This window comes from Pagrus pagrus (assembly GCF_965226575.1).
Source record: "Pagrus pagrus genome assembly, chromosome: 1".
In the NCBI taxonomy this organism is placed as follows: Eukaryota; Metazoa; Chordata; class Actinopteri; order Spariformes; family Sparidae; genus Pagrus; species Pagrus pagrus.
In genome coordinates this window covers 35,269,089-35,292,874 of record NC_140185.1, presented here as the reverse complement: position 1 = coordinate 35,292,874, position 23,786 = coordinate 35,269,089, and the positions used below count along the sequence as shown (strand labels likewise).

At 41.6% G+C, this 23,786-nt stretch overlaps 4 protein-coding genes across 6 annotated transcripts; all 4 read left to right on the top strand.

Moving 5' to 3' along the window:
* On the top strand, positions 1–7,195 carry vps33b (VPS33B late endosome and lysosome associated). Of its 2 annotated transcripts, none has more exons than XM_084381177.1 (24): positions 1–57; positions 372–507; positions 1,578–1,658; positions 1,771–1,832; positions 1,991–2,040; positions 2,342–2,409; positions 2,506–2,551; positions 2,644–2,738; positions 3,042–3,146; positions 3,286–3,376; positions 3,456–3,533; positions 3,828–3,901; positions 3,980–4,066; positions 4,153–4,243; positions 4,329–4,403; positions 4,486–4,550; positions 4,642–4,696; positions 4,778–4,824; positions 5,162–5,294; positions 5,446–5,519; positions 5,617–5,718; positions 5,826–5,901; positions 6,133–6,252; positions 6,949–7,195. In XM_084381177.1, exons 2-24 carry the CDS (start codon positions 412–414, stop codon positions 7,026–7,028), a joined length of 1,851 nt encoding a protein of 616 aa, XP_084237303.1. In that variant the 5' UTR covers positions 1–57; positions 372–411; the 3' UTR covers positions 7,029–7,195. The 2 variants fall into 2 exon arrangements, with proteins under 2 accessions (XP_084237303.1, XP_084237302.1); XM_084381176.1 differs by lacking the exon at positions 1–57 and adding an exon at positions 64–247.
* Positions 7,196–7,621: 426 nt separating this feature from the next.
* On the top strand, positions 7,622–14,865 carry prc1b (protein regulator of cytokinesis 1b). Of its 2 annotated transcripts, none has more exons than XM_084383271.1 (14): positions 7,622–7,756; positions 8,015–8,147; positions 8,784–8,906; positions 9,210–9,443; positions 9,715–9,885; positions 10,066–10,215; positions 10,341–10,488; positions 10,582–10,718; positions 10,959–11,054; positions 11,152–11,298; positions 11,383–11,496; positions 11,611–11,724; positions 12,452–12,557; positions 14,072–14,865. In XM_084383271.1, exons 1-14 carry the CDS (start codon positions 7,743–7,745, stop codon positions 14,155–14,157), a joined length of 1,773 nt encoding a protein of 590 aa, XP_084239397.1. In that variant the 5' UTR covers positions 7,622–7,742; the 3' UTR covers positions 14,158–14,865. The 2 variants fall into 2 exon arrangements, with proteins under 2 accessions (XP_084239397.1, XP_084239396.1); XM_084383270.1 differs by having other exon boundaries at positions 12,452–12,634.
* Positions 14,866–15,432: 567 nt separating this feature from the next.
* ptpmt1 (protein tyrosine phosphatase mitochondrial 1) lies at positions 15,433–17,207 on the top strand. The gene is made up of 4 exons (XM_084348636.1): positions 15,433–15,727; positions 15,929–16,009; positions 16,522–16,713; positions 16,810–17,207. The coding sequence occupies exons 1-4, from the start codon at positions 15,581–15,583 to the stop codon at positions 16,936–16,938; spliced, it is 549 nt and encodes a 182-aa protein (XP_084204762.1). The 5' UTR covers positions 15,433–15,580; the 3' UTR covers positions 16,939–17,207.
* Positions 17,208–18,230: 1,023 nt separating this feature from the next.
* On the top strand, positions 18,231–23,229 carry ndufs3 (NADH:ubiquinone oxidoreductase core subunit S3). Its single transcript, XM_084348265.1, has 7 exons — positions 18,231–18,340; positions 18,729–18,794; positions 20,515–20,612; positions 21,465–21,614; positions 22,107–22,232; positions 22,316–22,435; positions 22,974–23,229. The coding sequence occupies exons 1-7, from the start codon at positions 18,286–18,288 to the stop codon at positions 23,139–23,141; spliced, it is 783 nt and encodes a 260-aa protein (XP_084204391.1). The 5' UTR covers positions 18,231–18,285; the 3' UTR covers positions 23,142–23,229.
* Positions 23,230–23,786: the final 557 nt, after the last annotated feature.

The window sequence follows — 23,786 nt, the reverse complement described above, 5'->3', positions numbered from 1 at the left end:
CGGGGAGAAACAGCTGATGTGATTAATTCCGCTTTGTTTAGCTACGGAAGGAAGCAGGTAGTTTCTAATCAGCTAAATGCATTTTGCTGATGTTTTGACGGATATTTCCTGCTGACATTTTGGTCATTTGTTGATGATTTTGAGGACGTTATTTTCAGTTCAGTGTCAGCACTTTGACGCCAGGCTTTATTTTGAAAATTCGTCTGACGTGAAGGATGTGTTTTTAGCCAACAAGCTAACCTAGCTAGTAGGTTAACCACAGCACAGATTCTTGTCTCTCCTGTGTGTTTCTGATGGTTGCAGCCTCTCTGTCAGTACAAAGTCCATTTCTGGAGCAGTTACGTTTTATTATTTTATTTTTCTGTGTGCAGTGGATGAGTGATTACTGTCCGGTCTCCGTCGGTGCCCAGTATGGCTCACAGTGCCAGGAGAGATTGCCCGGAGCTCCCTGACTTCTCTCTGCTCAAGAGGCTGGCCAGAGATCAGCTTATCTACCTGCTGGAACAGGTGGGACCCAGTCATGATATATGTCTCTGCTTAATTTGGCTTGGCTGGCTGCCACCTGGCTCCTGCTGCTGACACACCGCCAGTAAAATGACTGACTTATATAATTCGCATATGTTAGAGTTTTTATTATAGGACACTCATTGGATGCACAAATACCAGCTATCATTACTGACACAGATGAATAAAGGACAGTCACTGAATTAGACTGCTGGTAGTGTGTGACCACACCCCATCTGTGATGTCACAGATGTCGGGATTGATGTTCTGTATTTTTCTTATTATCGACCAATCACAAAAAGCTCAAAACAAAAATAATAGTAATAATAATAATAATAATAAACAGGATTTGAATAGAGAAAGATAATACGACAAGAGTAAATAAGAAGAACATTTAAAAAGTACTAAAATATACAAATAGCTGTAAACAAATATGTACATAAAACTATAATACTAATGGAAATAGAGATGTAAAGATATGTGCCATGTAATACAATGTAACTACACTGTAGATAGTAAATGATTAGAGTAATAATGCAATGTGTAATATACAGTATATATGGGCCTTCTAGCCAAGGCTAATTTCCAGTCGTTGTCCCTGGTTAGGAATAAAACGCATAATACAACACTGTAATACAGGTATGAAAACTATCAATAACACAGACAGCTACTACAAACAGTGAAAAAGGAAAGAAGAAGAAGAAAAGCAAATGTATATGATGTATAAAACCATGTAACTCAGTCCTACATACACCATCCTGCTTCCACGAACACTCACCAGACGACGAAGTCCCCAACAAATGCTTTATTTACTCAAGTTTGCGTCACACTTTCTTGCCACAAACAGAGTGAGGAAGTCAGACAGTATGGAGAGACCGACTAATGCATATGATGAAAGGTGATTTGTTGCCAATAAGAAAAACACAACACTGACAAAATAACACTGTTACAGTATCAAATGATTCCAACACATCATTTTCATCTGCAAGCTCCAAGTTTGTGTAGAATATTGTGTGTTTGCTGTTGAGCATATCCTCCGAGTCCTCTTCTAACTCTCTCTCTTTGTCAAACAGCTCCCAGGGAAGAAAGACCTCTTTATTGAGGCGGACTTGATGAGTCCGCTGGATCGTATCGCTAACGTCTCAACACTAAAGGTGAAACTCATCAGTTATTACCCCTCTGTTCTGACTCTTGAGACTAGAAACTCCTGAGAAAAACTGCAGAATCGTTTTCAAACACTTTGTCTCCCCCTTTTTTTTATTACAGCAACATGAAGTTGACAAACTCTACAAAGTGGAATATAAACCTATTAGCAGCACTTCAGATCAGTGAGCCCTGCACCCTCTGTACTCCTGACACCATCTTACACACACACACACACACAGACACACACACACACACACACACAGACACACACACACACACACACACACACACACACACACACACACACACAATATGACAATGTGGCATTTCTCTCTTTCAGGCTCTGTTTTCTGATCCGGCCAAGAATACAAACTGTGAAATGGATATGTGGTAAGTAGAGTTAAAGGTCATATCGATAACATTTTTATGTAGATGGATAATTTTTATAAATTAAAAATAATACAACTGCAGAGCTTGTAGAAAGGTGCAGAATAAGGATCTCTTTTCCTTAAAAACATTGACTGAAATATTTATGTTGAATATGTAAAGAAGAACAGACAAGAATAATAGAAAATGAAATTCAAAAAATAAATGAAAAGTATAGTGGACTGACAGAAAGAAATAATATTTACAGACAATGAAAAGTGTAAAGCAAAATAAATTGTCATTGTCAATTTCCTCCTTGTTCCAGATGTGGCCAATGCAGACAAGGCAGCAGGAAAGTTTAGAAGATACAAGATCATCTTCACCCCTCAGAAGGTATTTCCCACCCTGCTGCTGTGTGTGCAGACTCTCTTTGATTTGTTTTGGATCAAGTTGTTGATATTGACCCGCTGACCATCCCGTATCATCCAGTTCTATGCGTGTGAGGCGGTGCTGGAGGAGCAGGGCATCTATGGTGGTAAATAAGCCTCCCTCTTCTTCTTCACTGTATATTTTAGTAGCAATGATGAGTGTTGCTGAAAGGAAGTGTTGAACTCTGCCCTCCCACAGACGTGACCACTGACGAGTGGGCTTTCTACCTTCTTCCACTTGACGATGACATCATCAGTCTGGAGCTGCCGGAGTTCTTCAGAGACAACTTCCTGGTAAATGACGAGCACACGGTCTGAGATCCAGCTGGAAATGATTCAGCGTTTGTTTTAAGCAAAATTTACATCAAATTAATTGGTTCCAGCTTGCGACTGTAACTGTGAGTCAGTCATTATTTTCCACGTGATTCATTTAGCACAGAAACATCAGAACGATGCAGTTTGATAATTAATTCCATCATTCATTCATTCATTCTTTCCTGATGGCAATTTGAACCAATGAATAGCAAAAATTAATTGTAGGACCCAAGTACCTGCACAGGTGCATCAGTAATCTTTTTTTCATCCCACATCTCCCAGGCGGGGGACCAGCGGTGGGTCAGGACAGCCGGCAGTGCTCTGCACCTCCTTCACTCCCTCTACGGCCCGTTCTCAAAGATCTACGGGATTGGACGATGTTCCAAGGTGCTGCACGATCACACAAACTATCATGTTGACTGGTTTAACTCTCAGATTTCCTGTTTCTGCTTTACCTAAGATAATGTTTGTGCTCGTGATGGAGGATTAAACTGCTGTTAAATTGTGTCCGTCTGTCTGGTACCAGATGGCGTACGAGTCGTGGAGGGAGCAGGTCGAAGAAGGAGAACAAAGAACTCGTCAAGCTGAGATAGGAAAGGTTTTTCTCATTGACAGAGGTGAGAAGCAGCCGTGTGTTGTTCTCTCAGTGGACGACATGCTGAGCTCTGTCCTCTAACACTGTCACTGTCTTTGCAGATGTGGACTTTGTCACTCCTCTGTGCTCACAGGTCGTCTATGAAGGACTTGTGGATGATATATTTAGGATCAAATGTGGTGAGTATCAGAGCAGCTGCGGTCTGTGTTTCTGTCAGTAAAAAACATAACTTTTCATGTGTTGAGAAGTAGGACAGACATTACTGGTTCACTCTGCTAGCCTGCGTTTGTAAGAGGATTTTGAAGGAATTAGGCCTGGAAAATCCTTGAAAAATCCTTGAATTTGATGTTTCAGAAGATGCGGGAACCCTGTCAATGATTAAAGGGACTCTGTTAAACAATTTCTAGTAATTCATCTTTTCTGTAAATGCTTCTTCGTCGACGTGTTGTCTCATCACAGTATCTGTCCTGCAGGATGTGTGGAGTTCGGACCTGAAGTTACCTCCTCAGACAAAAGTATAAAAGTCATGCTGAACTCTCAGGATAAGGTAGGTCAGCGCTGATGTGAGAGGTGAGCGTCCGCTGCAGATCATCATGATTTTTAAAGTTAAACGTCTGTCTCACAGGTCTTCAACGAAATCAGAAACGAGCACTTCTCCAACGTCTTCGGCTTCCTCAGTCAGAAAGCCAGGAACCTCCAGACTGCATACGATGTGAGTAAATGTAAATAACCCTCAGCAGACACTTGTAACTAACGGCACTGACCGAGCTAACACTTCTTCCTTTATTGATCCTCCAGAAGCGTCGGGGGATGGACATAAAGCAGATGAAGACGTTCGTGTCCGAGGAGCTGAAAGGGTTGAAACAGGAACATCGGCTTCTTAGCCTGCGTGAGTGTTGCAGCAGTTCACTGTGTGTCGGACTGAATTTTAACATTTTCGAACCTGAATAGCTGAAGAGCTCGTTCTCTTTCAGACATCGGGGCCAGTGAATCGATTATGAAGAAGAAAACAAAGCAGGATTTTCAGGAGCTGTTAAAGACTGAACACTGTAAGAATAAAAACCTCCCTCCGTACAGTAGACGTTGTATTTGTTGGTGTTATTGATACAAATCTTGATTTATCTGTTCCAGCTTTACTCGAAGGATTTGAAATGCGTGAATCCATTTCTTTCATAGAGGAGCACATCAACAGACAGGTGCGTTTGCTTCGACCCAGCCTCAGTAGGAACAGGTGCAGGAACAACAACAACATGCTGGAAATGTATTCATTCATTTTCCTTTTTCAAGGTCTCAATGATAGAAAGTCTGAGGATGCTTTGTCTTCTGTCTATCACGGAAAACGGTGAGTTGTCTTCACATAATTGACTCATAATGAAGTGTAAAATGCTGTTTTACCAACTATGTGATTGTCTTTTCTTCACAGGACTCCTGCCAAAAGATTACCGGTCATTAAAAGCTCAGTATCTACAGGTGAGATTTAACACGCCTGAGAAGATTTCTAACTGCTGTCAGTGTTTCCCAAACTAACTGTCATGTTCGTGGAAGCCACAAATTGAAATAAGACACAGCGCAGCATTTTAAAACTCCAGAAATATCATATTTCTTGGTAACGTCACGTTGCAAAACTAGCAGCATCATAATAAGTTCTGGACATTATTCAATGCTGCAGTTCAGGAGGAGCAGCTTGACTGGAGCGCTGGGCAGGATCGAGGCATAGGCATTGCCAATCTCATCCTCTACACCTGGACCTCAGTTCAGGAGCCACTGGTGTAATATCTGACGTTTTTTCTCTGCTTGACCTCATCAGAGCTATGGAGTGGACCACCTGCTCACATTTGCCAACCTGAGGCAGCTGGGGCTGCTGGTGGAGCAGCAGCCGGGGGAAACACTGACTGTGATGGAGAGCAAAGTGGGCAAACTGGTCAACGACAAAACTGCAGGTGAAACTGGCTTCATTTTACATTTTACCTGTTTCTCTCCATACATACAAATCTGAATAATTATTTAATGAACGTTCGGAGACAGATTTCAAAACCACATCAAGCTGTCCTGATTTTTCTGACTGATTTTAATTCTTTGTTATTTTTCCAGGAAAGCTGACTGACGCCTTCTCGTCTCTTGCGAAGAAGAGCCATTTCAGAGCCCTGAGCAGAAAACTCAACCTGGTGAATAATCAGCATCTTCACTGAATATGATCAATGATTTGTTTTTTCCTTACCACACTGAAAATGCTTTTTACATGTTATCATATTTTGTGTAAAGGTGCCAAAGTCAGATGAAGAGTATGACCTGCGTGTCCCACGAGACATGGCTTACATCTTCAGCGGTGCCTACGTCCCTCTGAGCTGCAGACTCATCGAGCAGGTGAGTAAACCGTTTATTCCACAGGATCTGACTCTGTCTGGTTCTTCATGTAGAAAATCAAAGACAGACCGTGTTTTAATGTCTCTTCCTCATGTGCTCATCTGCAGGTGTTGGAGCGAGACGGTTGGACGGGGCTTGAAGAAGTCACCAGGCTGCTAAATGGGCATGAGTTCGCTGTTTCAGGTTCGATCACGAGGAGATATTGATATAATGTTGAACATTAAATGAATGTTTGAAGCTCAGTAAGTGTTCACGTTCACTGTTGGCTTTGTGTAGCCGTCTGATTTCTTAAACCGCATGTACAGGACACAACAAACCTGTTAAAACCTGATTTCCTGATGTTTAAACAGAACTAGTAAAGCCCCTTCTGAATGTTAGGAACTGACGAATAATGAAGGTTTTGTCTCTCAACAGGCAGCAACGGCGCTGATTCAAGAGGGAAGAACGACGCTCAGCGCATCATCGTCGTCATGTTCCTCGGTGGCTGCACCTTCTCTGAGATCTCAGCACTACGTTTCCTCGGTAGAGAGAGAGGTGAGCGAGGCCTGAAGGCTGACGTTACATGACAATACTTGCCCCCCCCTCCACATGGTCTTCCTTCCTTCTATTCTGTCGTTAGGAGTTTAGTTTCACTTCTGCTGTCCTGACTGTTAATCCAACAAACAGAGGCCCCTCATTGTTTTCAGTATGCTCCTTATCAGGTTACAAATTTTGAGATTTTTTTTCAAATATTAGTAGTGTTAAAGATATTGGCTCCGATGGTATGATGGGTGTTGTATTCTTGCACTTCCACTTTCAAAATTGATATTCATACAGAGTACTCTTTACAGTAATGCAATAATTCCTGTATATCACCTGATATCCACAGGAAGTAATTACATTTTCCTACAGTTGACATTGAAGTGATGTGATTGGGATGTTTCTGCTCAGTGGGAAAACAAGTCATCACATCACATTCAGAATATGAAGAGTGTGATTAAGTTATGACTTGTATATATTTTAGTCTGGAAACATTCATATACACGTGTATATATATATATATATATATATATATATATATATATATATATAAACTTAAACTAATAAACTTCAATAAACTTCTTGGAAACTATTTAAACTAGACCCATAAAGAAGCTTTGTGGAGAAATACACTTGTTGCTTTGTGCAAAAAGTCCTGAAAGTATCTTAAAAAACAGTTCTTATAAAAATGACTACTTTCTTTTTTTCCAGGTTATAAATTCATCGTGGTTACAACTGCGATTACAAACAGCTCAAGACTCCTCGAGGCTTTGCTGGGCAACCAGGTATGAAGCCTGAAGACACAATGGACAGAAACTGAGACATTCCTGCAGACACTGGCCACTGTCCCCCTCCCGCACCCCTCCGGCATTACAGGTGGAGAATGTTCACTAATGGTGTCTGACAACGAAAGAACTGCAAAACATGTATAAAGTGAATAAATTGTTTTTAACACGTGTGTTGCTCGTGTCATTGACTTTATTTTGGGTCTTAAACTGCCGTGAATTCTCCAAAGTCTATAAATGAACAACAGCGTCATTGTTGAAGACTGCTGCTTAGCTACATCACCACACCCTCAGTGAAAGTGTAGTAGTGTTTGTTTTATTCATGAGGTGCTCGGTGATAGGCGGTTCCCTCTTCACGATCAACGGCTCAAGCTCCGGGCGGCTGGCGCAGGTTTGACACAACACGCGCACCCTCTGATAGGAGCCAATCAGAGAGAAACTCTAGTAGTGTTTGTTTTATTCATGAGGTGCTCGGTGATAGGCGGTTCCCTCTCCACGATCAACGGCTCTAGCTCCAGGCGGCTGGCGCAGGTTTGACACAACACGCGCACCCTCTGATAGGAGCCAATCAGCGAGCAGGACGCCGCTGTACGCGTATTTTGAACTGTGTACAAACGGACTGAACTGAGAGCAGGTAGAGAGGCGACGCTCCGCTCGTCTCTGACAAGCTGTGACTGTTTTAAACCGTTCAACGATAATCGCAACAGAGTCTGGAACTTAATGATGAGAAAGAGGTAAGAATAAAACATTTTCGTGTTGTAGTCAGTTTGTAAAATACCTTTGTATGTTGTAAAATCGATGCGATAGCTCGTAGGTAACTGTTGATCAAAGTTGCTATAGCTAGCTAACGTTAGCTAAACTAACGCTAGCGTCGGTTAGCTCTGTCAGACGGGTGATTTATGTGCGTGTTTACTTCGGTTTTAATGTCGGTGACTTTATTTATTTGATAAACGAGTTGACCGTGCCTGTCACTGGCTGTCACGTCCCTGTAGCGAGGTGCTGGCAGCAGAGGCGGTGTCGTGCCTGAATAAAGCGCTGTGCCATCTGAAGGACATCTGGGAGGAAATCGGGATCCCGGAGGACCAGAGACTACAGAGGTGTAATGTTGTCAAGAACCACATCAGGGTGAGCCATCTGATATCAAATGAAAAAGCTGTATACTTGTGGTGAAACCTCCTGAGTAGACATGCTGTTTGATTAGCTCAGCACCTGATCACTAGCCTCTAAACAGGTTTCGACTCATTAGAGGAGGAGGAGGAGGAGGAGGAGGAGGAGGGGTTTTTTACCAGAGCAACACAATCATGAGTGAAACTACACGTTACTAAGAGACATCTGTTGATTAGTCAACAAAGAGGGGTTTTTAGTTTTGAGTTACAGCTATTCACATTCACTAGATTGTGACTGAAACTGATACTAGGCTGATGTTGATATTCGAGAGTCTAAAACATCTGGTAATGAAAAACTGGGACTCTTAAGTGTAAAAAAAAATATCTGTAATGGCAAGTTTCTAGATGACCTCAAACATCTGTGTTTCACTGCTGTACTGCAATTTCTTCTGGAGTATCAGCTGACGCAGAGTTGGTCTATGCTCGGCTATAGATATTCTTAGCTACAGATAACTAGATATATTGGAAAGAAATCAAAAATATCTGTGTCCTTATTGGCCGAAGTGACAATCAGACTGGATATTAGTAAGAACTTGAATATCTACATGAAACCGTCTGCACAATGCTGATTTATTTTATTGTATTTATCCACCAGAGCTTGTTGGATATGATGGTCAAAGAGGAGGAATCTCTGAGAAAGAGGCTCCTAAGCAGCATTCAGACATGCAGGGCGGAAATGGAGAAACTCTACCTGGAGCTCCAGCTGCCTGTGTTTGAGGTAACAACACCTGTCACAACTTAAGTGTTACACACGCAACATGTTTTTTAACAGCGCCGGCAACGTGACAATGATAACTTTGGATTTCATAAGAATATTCTTATTTTTTCCCCCCTGATAATTCACAATATTAACCTGCAGATATCACTGTGTATTAATTCTGTTCTTAAAAGATTTCTAACCTGTGTTGTCTTGAAGTAATTGTAGTTATTAGTTGGTTTATGATAAACTGTTTTACAGATTTAAATGATTGCTTTGAGAATCATCTTGTAAAGCGAGTTTGTGGCTCTCTCCTCTGTTCAGGAGGAGACTGGCATCACCATGCTCCAGCAAGAGAAGAACATCCGCACTCAGGTGGAGGCTCTGATGAAGGAGAAGACTAGTCGGATGGAGCAGCTGAAGGCTCTGCTGGAGCAGGACCAGGACCTGTGCGACATCCTGTGCTCCATGCCTTACGGCATCGCTCCGGACTCTGTCCCCACACCAGAACAACTGGAGAACTTCCGTGAGCACATCAATAACCAGAACTCAGAGAAGGTGGGAGCTCATGAAAAATCTCATGAAATGGCTTTAATATCATTAGAGCCTGGTCGATACTGGCAATTAATTAATCTTTTGATTGATACATTACTGTAGGAAATCTGGAAATTATTTTTTAAAACCTGATACCTGCAGTTATTTACTATATTACAGGCCGCAGAGTGAAATTTGTCATCACATTGCAAGTTTTAAAGCGGCTCTATATAACAAGCTGCTGCAATATTACATGATTTACACGTCAAACGATGTGCTGCTTTCATGTTTCCAGGTGAAGCGGCGTGCTGAGTTCATGGAGCTCAAAAAGCAGATCATCTTGTACATGGACGAGCTGGACCAAATCCCTGAGACCAGCTTTGAGAAGGACGTCATCTGTGAGGATGAGGACACTTTCTGCCTTTCCAGAGAAAATATTACATCACTCAAACTGCTTATTTGTCAGGTTGGACTGACTTTTTTCCCCTCAAATTAAAACCAGGCGATGAAAGTTGACTGGCTGATGTTTGATGTTTGTTATGCAACAGTTAGATGTGTATAAGAAGTGATCCAGCTCTTTTTTCACCTGAATTGAGCCTTAAGAGAACATGAACTGATGCAACTTTATGTCCTGTTGCTCCTGCAGCTGGAGGAACGTAAGACGGAGAATGAGGCGATGTGTGAGAGTCACAGAGAGAAGATCCAGCAGCTGTGGGACAGACTGCAGGTGCCTCAGGAGGAGAGAGAGGCCTTCAACGAACACATGGTCACATCCAGGAAGAGGAACTTGAACGCGGTAAGAAGATTCAAGCATCCCGTGTGCCCCTTTTTGTTTTTTTCTGTCATTCACGGCCAGTTAAGACTGTCAGTGCTGTTGCTGTTGTATTACTGTTCACATGACGCTTGATTTTTCCTCCTCAGTTACAAGCAGAAGTTCAGCGTCTGGAGGAGCTCAAACTGCTAAACATCCACAATGTCACTGACGCCATCCGCTCCGAGATCGCTGTGTTCTGGGAGAAGTGTTTCTACAGCATCGACCAGCGGCAGGACTTTACTCCATATTTTAGCGGTGGGTTCACTGTGTTTGAAGTTTTAGTTTTCAGAACAGAAATATATATTACAGTTTAGAAAAGTGCTAAAGACTCTCACTGACTATTTTTAGAGGATTTTACTGAAGACCTGTTGAGCCTGCATGATGCTGAGATCCAGCGCTTGAAGCAGCACTATGAGGACCACAGAGAGCTCTTTGATGGAGTTCACCAGTGGGAAGAGAGCTGGACACGCTTCCTGGAGCTGGAGGTGAGTCTGACAGGGGAAGGAAACAACAACCAAAGTAGCAACAAAGATCCAGCTGCCGATAAATAATGTTTCGGATACGATGGATGTATATCGTGCATCCCTAATTCAGATGAGCTCACCTTTTTAAAAACCCAAACTATATGATTATACCCCTGCATTTATTTATTTTATCTGGTTACACTATGTTGGAAAGAATTATTTCATATTGTAATCTGTCTCTGTCTTCTGTCTCATTCACAGAAAAAAGCCACAGATCCCACAAGGTTCACTAACAGAGGAGGGAATCTCCTCAAAGAGGAGAAACAGAGGTCTGAGCTGCATAAAAGTCTGCCAAAGGTAAGACACAAAGGCCACCTGATACTTTCTAAACTGAAAATAACTTTTTACTCAGCCATAACACCTCACGTCACGTCATGTGTGTTTGTTTTTTAAGCTTGAAAAGAAATTAAAAGCCCAGATTGATGCTTGGGAAGCTGAACAGGGTCGTGAGTTTCTCATAAACAGCCAGAAGTTCCTGCAGTATGTGGAGGATCAGTGGGAGCTGCACCGGATAGAGAAAGAGAAGGAGAAACAAGAAAGGGTAAAAGAGCTGCCTTGTTTTAATATAGTCCTCATCTGCATGTTGTATTAGAAAATGTGTTGACACATTTCTCTTTACGAACAGCAACTGAAGAAGAGCAAACAGACCGAGGAGGACATGCTGTATGGAACAGCAGTCAGAACCCCGACCAAACGCAGGTTCCTCGGCTCTGCTACACCAAATAAATCACGAAAGATGGTAAACCCAGTTTATGGCTCACTTTTATAGTTTTGGTATAGATTCTTTGTTTACTATAATTTTCTTCCGTCCTCTGGCTCTGTCAGCACTAACCTTCTCCCTCTCTCTCCTCAGTGTAACGCTACTTCCAGCATTTCTAGTGCCACCTCTAACAGCACCATGCGCTCTGCCTTCGGTGGAACAGTCTGTCGCTCTCCTGTGCCCCGCCCACCGCTCTCAGCAAACAAGGTTGGTTTACACAAAATAAACACACAGTAAACCTAGTCAAAGAGTAACGGGAGGAACACCTGCACAGTTAAAATTTCACAGCCAACTTTGTCTAACGACTTTTTGACAATATCTTAATGGTGGAATAATTTAAGATGGACAGAATTTCTGTTCAATACGTACAGAAATTAACTAACATTATCAACAGAATGTATGGAAATTATGAAATAATGTCAAAGACGTCTGTGTACTGTGTTGCAAAGATGTCTACTGAAGTTAGCATGCTAACCAGCTAGCCCCAGCCACTCTTCTCTCGTAAAATACCACTTTGTACCACAAGAGGTGATAGTGGGTCACTGTGGTGTCAATGGTTTTCTTGTCGGGTTTGGCAGCTGACCCCAACATAACCCCAGCTCTGAGCTCCAGGAGTGGATGCTGACTTATGCGCGACCTTCCTCTCCCTCGACCCTCCTGTGAATACATTTAGGTGCTTTAGGGTGAACATGAACTCAGTCAAAATGTTTTCTGCCACTTCAGATTTGTACAGAAACTGTTCTGTCTGCTGAATGTGAACTAGTAAATACAGCATGTTATTTCTTGTGCCTTACTCACTGAGTGAGGTGGGGTGTTCTGTCCTACTGCCATTTATTTCTTTATCCATCCAACAGCTGATGTTGTATTGGGCTGTTAAAGTGAATACTTTGACCCACTAGTCTGATGTGATTCTCTCCTGCGGTGTGTCCTCCAGGGTCCGGCAGCACGGACGCCAGTTGGTGGCAACAAACCCCCCCACCCACGACTACAAGGTTGTAACAAGGAGAACGAGGCCCAGATGAAGGGGTCCCCTCTGATGGGTGCGTTGGTGACCCGTGCTAGTCCACAGCCAAACTTCAGCCTAGCCTCTGTTGCCAGCACATATTCAGAGTTTGTGGTAATTTACACCTTTGTCTCTAATCTGTTCTCTCTGCGTCTGTTTCCTCATTTCTGTGCAGTAACGCATTGAAGTGTATTGTAGAGGATGTACAAATGCTAATGATGTAAATTTATATTGTAGAAGGACTTGGTCAACACCGAATCTGTTCAGTCAAGGTGTGTTTGAAATCATAAAATCTGACTAATCAGCTTTTACTTGTAGTTGCTGCATGCCTCTAATCAAAGGTAAAATCACCCTCAAAAAGCAACTTAACAAGCTGTTTTTGTTTGAACGTGCACAGTTAGCAGGCATTCAGACCAAAATCAGCCCTGCGTTAAAAAACATGCAGATGGATGTGCTGGTGGGGACCAGTCAGACATTAAATATGATGCAGAAAGTCCAGTTTGAGTGACAGATCTGTGAATTTTAGGGCCTTTCAGACAGCAGAACACTGAGATGCAATTTTACAACTCTGGACACTGCTGACGGACTGGTTCTGAATTCAGATGAACGAGAGGGTTTTTCACACAGGGCTCAAGTCAGTCTGAATGCAGCCACAACCACTGACTCTTCTTTGCCCTTTACAGCTCTGATAGGTTTGCTGCTTCTACCTCTTTCTTTCTAAACCCCTTTCTACACCTGACACTGTTTCTTTCACACATCCGTCTGACAGCTTTCTTTTTATTTAAGGGAGAAAAGGTCATTTTGCTCTCCAGCTACATTTACTTAAATGTTCTAGAGGAAACTTTTAAGTGGTTGTGAAGCTGTCAGTTTAATACTGATGCCACTATATGACCTACGTAAACAGGACCATCACAGAGAAGACAGGCTATTTGGTTATTTTTGATGCCCATCACCAGGTTCTGAATTATCCTGGTGGTAAAATTAAAACAATTTTTAAAGGCTTAGTTCTCAGGGATGAATTGAGGAGTCTCAGCCTGAGGAAGGAAGCTGCTCTTCAGTCTGGTGGTGCCACACTTAAACAAACTTTAATTTATTTCACCATGTATGTAACGCTGTGATCCGACCCTTCCACTGAAGTTACACAATGCAGAAACAAGTGATCGAGACACCATTCACCTGTTACATGATTATACCATCAAAATAATTTTGAAGCTGTCGAGGTAAAAAAGTTGCACAATGTTGCTTTAAGGTTCAGGGACAAAACGGCACTTCACAGAATAGCTTGATGCGAAAACCTGATGAATCTTTCTGATGTTAAAACAAAAGGGTGGATTCCTGCGGTGGAAAGCTCATCTCAAGGGTCAGAGTTTGAAACGTTATGAGTCCGTCTCTGTTGTCTTCTCTCTGATTTACACTAACAGCCTTGAGTGTGTCTTTTCATTATGCTTCAAAACTTTATAAGTGCCTGTTTGCTGCAAAGTGTCGTCTTTTCCTCATACTGTAATATTACATATGAGGAATCAAACATAACAGCTGCTTCTGTTTCCACAGCGAGACCTGTCCAAGGCCACCAACGCCAAGATCGAGCACGACATCCTGAACTCTACCACCGCCAACCTCTGACCTCTTCACCCTGATGGTGACTGCATCAGCTATCATATCGTAGTCCTTTCAACGAAGCTCTGATCTCACTACCTGTCACTGCTTTTCTGCTTTTATATGTAAATGAAGGTAATAATATATTAAGTGTTAAGTCTGTGATGAACAAGGAATCTGTCGTCAGTTGCTGAGCATGTTGTCTTCAGCGCTGCTGGATCTTTGCTCATCACCTTCTGTAAGAGGAAAAAAAAAGCTTGTATCCTTATTTAAACTAACACTACTTTGGCTCTCTAAAGTTTGGTATGGAGGTGTAATAAATGTGGTCTGCATGTCGTACTGCACATTTGTTTTAAAAGACAAAGGAAAGACAGTTTAGCTTTCTGATGCTATGCAATCCGGGTTTACAGGCCAAATGTATTACGAGTACTTTGCACTTTTTTTAGAAAATATATTGCAGCACATCGTGTAATTTTACACACACACACACACTGCTCCATCCAATTCTGTTGTTATACATGCATGTACCTGTGTATATATTTCTCTATCTTCTGTTCTTATAGTCTGCACTGTTTGACAAAAATGTTAGTTGTTTGAACAGGCCGTTTAGACTGTTAGTTACAGTACATCATTAATTGGTGCTGCATACCAGTTGTTAAATTGTTGGCTAAATCACATGAATTCAGTCAACTATCATGACTGATTTGGCAAAACTTGTCAAAATATAATAAATGCATTTTTCACATAAAGCACAGACTGTTTTTTTTGCCTAAAGTTTATGTTATGTTATCAAATAATAACCATTAATTAATTTATTATAAAGAATCAACAAACACGGCGTAATCTAAATATTTGCACATGCTACAATATCTATACAGTACATACAAGTTTGTACTAAATGTTTTTAGCAGTTTGACCAATTAACCCTTATAAAAACATCAGATGTGTTTAAATAAAATAAATCTGATTTGATTTCTGTTTAATATAAAACTAGATGATATTTTACTTTAATTATGACAAACTGCGACTTTATTTACTTGAAAAAATTGTCTTTTAAACTGACAAACATGATGTGTGTGATTCTGATTTTTATATGTAAATATTAGCATCTTAGCTCAATAGCTTCCAGGTCATGTGATCAATTGATTCAAAATCATGTTGGGATCATGTAACTACACTGGCTGCATGAGATACACTTCTTGTTTTTACGTTTTAAAAACAAAAAAAGATCACGTGTTGTCCACCGGAAGGGGCGTGGCTGCTGCGCTCAGAGCTTTTACTTTGAAGGATTCGAGCCGGAAGCCGTGTTCTTACCGGAACAAGCAGCCGGAGGACAGAAGAAGAGAGAACACATGCTGCTCACAGGTCAGCTCGAGCAGAAAAACACTGTGTAGTAATGAAAAGCTGACGGACTTTGAAAGTTTAGTCGTCACGTTGCTCTGTTCCTGAACCGTTAGCTCAGCCATGTCCGGAGCGTTAGCTCGGCTGCTGTTCTACCCGACGTTAGCCTACAATGTTGTCATGGAGAAGGTGTCATCGAGGCGGTGGTTCGACCGAGTGGACGAGACCGTCATCCTCGGAGCGCTGCCGTTCAGGTCCATGACGAAACAGGTCAGACATTAGCCTCTGCAGCTAACACGGAGCACCGGCGTCTCTGTGTCATCCCCTCTCATGTCAGAGCTGAACTTTACAGCAGAGTAAAAGTTTGACTGGTGGCTCCTGTACCAAGGTCATGTCACCATCAGACATCAGACATCATCAGACAAATGTGTTGATCCGTGTGTGATGATGAGTCCATCTCTTGTGTCGCAGCTGGTGGAAACAGAAAATGTTCGAGGGGTCATCACCATGAATGAGATGTACGAGACCAAATACTTCTGCAACTCTGCTGAGGTGAGTTTAAATCAGACTGTTGTGAACTTCTTGTGTGTGTAATAGAAAGCTGGAAAGTGATTGAGTGCTGATCACTGCAGCAACTAGTTGAAATGCCAAATATTTGCCAGTTCCAGCTTCTTAACTGTGAGGATTTGCTGGTTTCTTCTTTTGAATTGAATGTATTTGGTTTGTGGACTGTTGACACGCAGTCTGAAGACGGTACAATGGCCTCCAGGAAATTATAACAGGCATAGCTCACTATTTCTTATGCATTGATCTTCAAGATAATTGACAGATTAATCGATAATGAAAATAATCTTCAGGTGAAGTTTGGACCGGTTTAACGCTTACCAATCCATCGGGGCAGAACATGAAACAAGTCCTCAGCCATGAACCCTTCGTTAACATGATTCAACACAAGGTTCTGGATTTCTAAGTGTGTTGGCAGAAGTGAGGTTGCGTCCTTCCTTTAAATATTCCAGTCATTAACAAACAACAGGTTGATTTGATGTGTTTGGTGCTGGCGGCAGGAGTGGCGGGCTGCAGGGGTGGAGCAGCTGAGGTTGAGCACTGTTGACCTCACCGGCGTTCCCAGCCTACAGAACCTGCACCGAGGCGTGGAGTTTGCCCTGCAGCACCGAGAGCGGGGAACCAGCGTGTACGTCCACTGCAAGGCCGGACGCTGCCGCAGCGCTACGCTGGCTGCTGCCTACCTCATTCGGGTCAGTGCATAACTGTGGGTAAGGTGTTCAAAATGGTCTTGTCTGTGAGTAAGTGAGTATTACTTTGCTTTTGACATTTCACCTTTCTGCTGACAGTTACACTGCTGGACTCCAGAGGAAGCCTGTCAGAAGCTGGCATCTGTTCGGCCACACATCCTGGTGCACTCGGCTCAGCTGGAGATGCTGAAGAGATACCACCAGCAGGTGTGTGGACAGTCCAGCTGAGGGAGCAGTGCCACAGGTCGGACCTCAAAGTTACCGCAGCAGCTGGAAGACGGGACTCAGAGCCTCGTTTAAAGACGCACCTCTTCTGCTTTCCCAACAGTGTTTTTAAATCCGATTCTCTCAAGTTTTACTAATTCACTCACAATAGATCAGAACTTTCTGAGGCTCAGAATAAAAACATTCACAAACGTTTCAGATACCTGAACAGACCCGTCATCCTGTTTCAATCATTACAATACAGTAAAAATAAAAACACTCCACTCAATCCAGTCATTGTGTGCATGTTGTGTTTGGACTGCAGTTGCATAACACAACAAGAAGAGGACATTTTTCTGCATTATACAGCAATGAAGTGATTATTGTAAGATTTCCTTTCAGTTTATCAGATTTCTACAGGAGCCCTGAGGGCCAAATGAGGATTTTTTGATCTGTCTGATCTAAAAACTTTCCTCTCTTGTGTTTATGACTTGAGAACTGGTGGTATGCTTTTACCTGGATAATCTGAAATTGAGTGAAAAAAATGTTTTTGAGGAGAATTTTTTTCATGTTTGAAACTGAATGAATAAAAGTTTTGGAAGCAGATGGCTTGTATGGCTCGTTTTTTTTTTACCCGTTTGTTTTTGTTTGTCTGTTTGTCCGTATGAAGAAAACATGAATATAATGAACAAAATAAAATTATCAAAAGAAAGATCTCCTGCTTCTTTTTAACATATTACTCACTGTAACTTTGTCTGGGAAGATGTAAACACAGACTCTTCCAGGCTGCACGCGGACAGAAACACTAAACAGAAATAGTTAATCTTCGTGCTTGTTGTCTTGTTATTATGTAGTTAAAATAGAGGCATCAGCATTAAAGTGAGACTGTTTCATTACCAGTTAAAACTCTTTGTAGTAGCTTTAAGTATCAAAAGTACAAGTAAACTATACAAACTGTATATTTACATATACATACTGAATACTACGGGTCGACCATTATTGGACCTGATGTTCAGCATTTTTCTGATTATCTGAATCACTGCAAAAGTAACTAGTAACTAAAGTTATGAAATAAATGTAGTGGAGTAAAAAGTACAATATTTGCTGCCAAGCTGTAGTAAAGTAGAGGTGCAGGCAGAACATGGAAATACTCAAGTAAAATACCTCCAGCTTGTACTTGGGTAGAGTAAAGTACTTTATTGGGGATTAAAAGTACTTTTGCAGGTAATTATACCAGGTAACGTCCCAGATTCTGTGCGTTACTTCAGGTTAAACGGGATTACACGACACTTCTCCTCCGGCCCATCAGGGGGCGACAGACCGCCACCAGCCGCGTCTCTGCGTCCGAAGAAGAACCGCTGCAGAACAAACATGGCGGCCTCGTTGGTCCGGTTTGTCCGCGGAGGACTTGGAAGGAGCTTCAACAGTGAGTTGACTAAAAACTGGTTTAACTTTTGTACACGCTGTTTGCTTCAGTGATTGAGTTCACGATCTGTGTCTTTGCTCGCCGCTGAAAACGACACTGTCTCGTTTTCAACCGTCAAATGTCTCAGGTTTGACCTTCGAGCTAGCTAATGCTAACGCAGCGTTAGCCTGCACGGATTTGGCACGACGGACTGTTTCTGTTGTTTGTGTGACAGATGTGTTTGTGGAGGCAGAATAAACAGTCGTACAGCAGCGTTGTCAGCGGATGTAGATGAGCATTTGTTTGTTATTCTTGGCGTGTTGCTCTCAGTACGTCAGCTCCTCTTCAGCTCTGTACACTCATGTGTCATTCGTGTGTTTAAACTCATCTTCCTGCTGTTTTTCCACAGTTGCAAGGACTTCGTGTCTCCTCCAGCAGCAGACCAGGCTGCAGAGCTCCGACACTGAGACCCAACGTGAGTACACACTGATGTGACTACTGATGCTGCAGGAGACTGTAGATATAAGATTGCAGTCAAAAGGGGATGGCTGACCCACTGATCTCTCTCTCAAACCACATAAGACTCAGCTGTCCTAAAAACTTAATGACGCCAAGATGGCTTACAGCGAGTCACTTGGATTACTTGAGGTTATTGAAAGTTAAAGCACAGTTTCAACTGACAGGATAAGGTCTGTAGTACGAGTCTGATGAACGGGGTGTAAACAGAGGGCCTGAGCAAAAACATCCCAAAGACATCAATTCAGACGTCCAGTGGAGACCCAGGATTACAGTTTTTGTGACGTCTTCTCAAGACAAATCTTCAGCATTCACTATTAATGTCCAGATGACCTCCTTACAGGGTCCAAGCTTCATCAGGTAGGCTAATGATCCAAGGTTAAATGACCAAAACATGATATTTAATAAAGCTGATAAATAGCTCACCCAGTAAGATGCATACAGCATGCAGGCTACGCAGGTAAATGCTCTGGGTTTGAATCCACCCTGTAGCTTTTATTCTTCATAAAAACTTTAATTTTGCACCACAAGAAGTTCCTTAGACGTCTGTAACTGAAGTTACAGAAAATATGTCCAAAATAACATTGTAAAAACTTTAATTTTGAATGTCACATAAATGTTGAATTGATGTCTTTTGGATATTTAGTATTTGATCAGTGGGTCAGTAGCTTTTCTTGTCTCTGTTTCAATCTATAGTCGGTGGATCTGACTATAACTATCATTATAATCAAGTCACAGAGATAATTGCCTGTTTTTCTGAAGGATATATCCTCAGAATATCATTTAACAACAGTTGAATTAAAACAAGTATATATTCTAGTGTTTGTGGTTAGGTGCACGTATTAGGTTGGGAGGTTTGTGGGTCTTCCCTCAAGAAAACTTTTTTTCAGAGTGGAAAAAATTTAATTTGACATAATTTTAAACCATTGTTATTATCAAATTATTAGTTAAGAAAAGATTTGAAAAGCCAGAGAAGATAATTAATAATCATCACTTTGAAAACTTAATGATAACATTTGCAAGGAAAGAACTACAACCATTAGATAAGTCATTTTAAGGTGCACCAAAGCCTATCGTGGTAAAATAGGAAAAACTCTGTATTCTGTCTCGCTGTTTGATTTGTATGACGTGAAGGAAAAGTGAAAGAGTTGTATTATCAGTTTTATTTGTCTATATTAATGTTATTTCCCCAAATTTGTTATTATCATGTGCAAGAACAAGTTGTTTTTCTTGGATTGTAGAAAACGAGTAATGAGATACGTTACTTCTGGCATGTTTTATTTTACTTGGATTAAGAAACTTAAGTCAGAATTTTGAAAAACAGATTAGAAATCTTCATAGAGCAGCAGGCAGAGTATGTTTTTTGATCCAGTCAGAAGAGTACTTCATTCAGTACATTCAACACATCGGAGAGCGTTGTGACCGATTGTCAAGGCTTTATTGTTTCCCGAAAAATGAATGCTACGTCTAATACCAGAGGCACAAACACAATCCTCTGCTGGACTGATTGGCTTATAGATTTCTACAATACATATTCACAAGAAATGGTTAACACAGAAAAATACAATAAACAGTGTCATACTGCAACCAACGAAAAAATGAAACCTGTGTGTCACTGAGAGCGATCATGACTTTATTCAGTCCTTATGAACCTCTCGTCTCCTCCGTCCTTCACGCAGCCACCGTCAGACCCAAAGATGCCGTCACTCACAACCAGCTGGCAGCGTTCGGGGAGTACGTGTCCGAGATGATGCCCAAATACATCCAGCAGGTCCAGGTCAGTTCACGTGTTCGTAAGAGTTCAGAGAGTTCTGAGCTCGTTCTCCGCTCAACTTAAAGTGTGTTAAAGGAGGCTTAGTATGGTTTATTGTTGTTTCCTTCAGTGTTTTTTATTTGTTGTTGTGCATGTAAAAGATCTTGAAAGTTAAACATCAGTAGTCCCAACTTTAATTCTGTGACTTTGTGACATCACAACACATTACAGAGTCACACATTTACATAAATTATGTCCAGCGGCTAGTTTGGCACGTAAGAATTGATTGATTGTTTTGGCTCAGGCATGTGTGAGCTGACCAATCGGAGCAGACTGGGTATTAGGGGGGGGGGGGGGGGGCCTTAAAGAGACAGCAGCTAAAACAGAGTGTTTCAGACGGCGCTGCAGCACTGAACAGTCTGAGAAAACTGATGTTTTTTGAGTATAAAGCATGTAAACTTGTTCTAGTAGAATACCAAAATGAATGGACCCGAAAATGAGCACAATATATCTCCTTTAAAGTCGCAGCATGTAGCCCAATATTTGAATCAAGCATTGATTCAGCATTGAAAAAAGAGTAAATCAGAGCTGATGAGTTAATTATTACGGGATATGGGATGAAAACAGGCAGATCGCAGGCTGGTGTCAGACTCGTTACAGTTAACTATGGATACTGTAGAGAAGCTGGCAGGTGTGTGTGGTTACAACACATGAAACAACATGAACATTTGAGTGTGGAGCAGACCTGTACTTTTGGAATTAGAAAGCGTTTTTGTTTGTTTTTTAAGCTGGTCTTAAATGTCTCTCCTGGCATCAGTTAAAAAGACTAAAGATACGACACATGCAGAAGGCTTGAAAATGTGTTTGTGTGTGTAGGTGACCTGTTTTAATGAGCTGGAGGTGATGATCCATCCTGACGGCGTGATCCCTATGCTGACCTTCCTGAGGGACCACACCAACGCTCAGTTCAGGAACATGATTGATCTGACTGCCGTCGACATCCCAACACGACAGAACCGCTTTGAGGTAGCTGACACACTGAGAAACATGTCATAATGGTGACACGCAAGACTGATCAGACTGCCTTTTAACCAGCCGCGGCAGCATCAGCCTGTTGCCAAAGAGGATGATATTCTCTGACAACAGTGGCTGATGTTTATCTGATGTGTCACATCAATCTTGTGCTGGCACATTCATGAGCTACTGGCTTGTGATATATTGATAATGATGATGGTAATGAAAGTACTGAAAAATTCTTATCGAGTTGGTAGTTGTACAGTAGGGCTGTGTGACACTGGGATAAACTTACGTTGCAATATTTTTCTTTTTTTTCTACCCTGTGTGTATGTTATATCCACCATTAACAGGAAATGTGTCTTAATCCAACACACGCACTCACTTTATGGTCATAATTGAAATATTCCTGTGCAGGGCCTCCTGGTAATCTGAGAGGGATATCATCTAAATGACCGTGTCTGGATGTATTTATAGTGATGATGTGTGTGTGCTTGTTTACAGATTGTGTACAACCTGCTGTCGCTACGCTACAACACTCGTATGCGCATCAAGACGTACACAGATGAGTTAACACCTGTGGACTCTGCCGAAACGGTGCATAAGGCTGCCAACTGGTACGAGAGGGAGGTGAGTCACAAGCTGCACGTCCAACCTGCAAGATTCATTCATTGTGACGCAGACGAACTGAGTCTGTGTGTGTGTTTCTGCAGGTATGGGACATGTATGGTGTGTTCTTCGCCAACCACCCAGACCTGAGGCGTATTCTGACAGACTACGGCTTCGAAGGTCACCCGTTCAGGAAGGACTTCCCCCTCTCAGGATACGTCGAGGTGAGTTGTGCCAGCGACACGTGCGCTCAGCGTGGCCGTCAGCTTTATTCAGATTCATCAGTGTGTGATTCATGTTCATCCTCCAAATATAAATGAAGTAGTATTGGCAGGATGTCAGTGAGACAGACAGGATGAAAGCTGTGCCCAGACGCTCAAACTCTGCTGGATATTATTTATTCATTCTTTTATTTTTTTTATTCAGCTCATGTTGATAAATTCATGGTTCCCACAAGGCGAGGAGAGAGAATGAGAGAGAATAATTTGTGTCCTGAATACGCTCTGCAGCTGAATAGATTTCCTTGAAAGAATTAATTATTAATTTCAGACACAAATTCATTTATTTACCGAGCACACTGTGTAAGAGTTTTAAAAATTCATCATTTTTATCAGGATGTCGCGACCAGAGAGGCTTCTCACAGATTTTTGTTTTTCTCTTATCCTGTTTTTCGTCCTTGAAATGTGTCAGCCTTAACCATGAAATCACTGAAATTTCTTTTGATAAATGAAAACATTTATAACATGAAAACTCCCTCTGCAGGTGCGTTATGATGACGAGGTGAAGCGTGTGGTGGCGGAGCCTGTTGAGCTGTCGCAGGAGTTCAGGAAGTTCGACCTGAACACGCCCTGGGAGGTGTTCCCCGCCTACCGAGAGCCCAAAGAGGCTGCACCCAAACTGGAGGCTGGCGAGACCCCAGAGAAGAAGTAATGTCCCTCTGTTCCATCACCACGTTCTGTCTGTTAGTGTCATCATCGGATCCCCAGCCGCCTGAAATATTTATGTAAATAAAAACAAACCTCAATAGATTGTGTGGAGCTGTGGTTTTTGTGCGACACTGTTGAGATCGTTGAACGTCTCGTTCTAAACCAAAGATCATTCATCTGCTGCGTCAACAGTCAGTGACAGAATTTTAACTTTTTATCTTTTTTAACTTTCTATTTCATGATTTCATTTTTTTTATCTCATAATTATGACTTTTTATTTCAGAAATTTTACTTTTCATTCAATAGTTTTCACTTATTTAATATTTTTCACTTTTTATCTAATTTTTAGTTTTTATTTTAATAATTTTTACCTTTTTTTTTTTTTTACAATTTCTTTTTCATAATTTTCACTTACAATTTTAAATATCTTTCATCAAACTTTGTTTTACTATTTTTTTCTTTTAACTGGCGAAAATGGCTTCCACAGGATGTGGCACCAGTCTCTCTCTTGGTTACTATTTATTTATCTCTGACCTGACAATAATTATTTTAGAGACAATGTTAAGATTATAACTTGAACTCTTGAGTTAAACCACATTTTTGCAGTAGCTTGTTAGTGATTCAAACACATTCATATCTTCACAGTGAT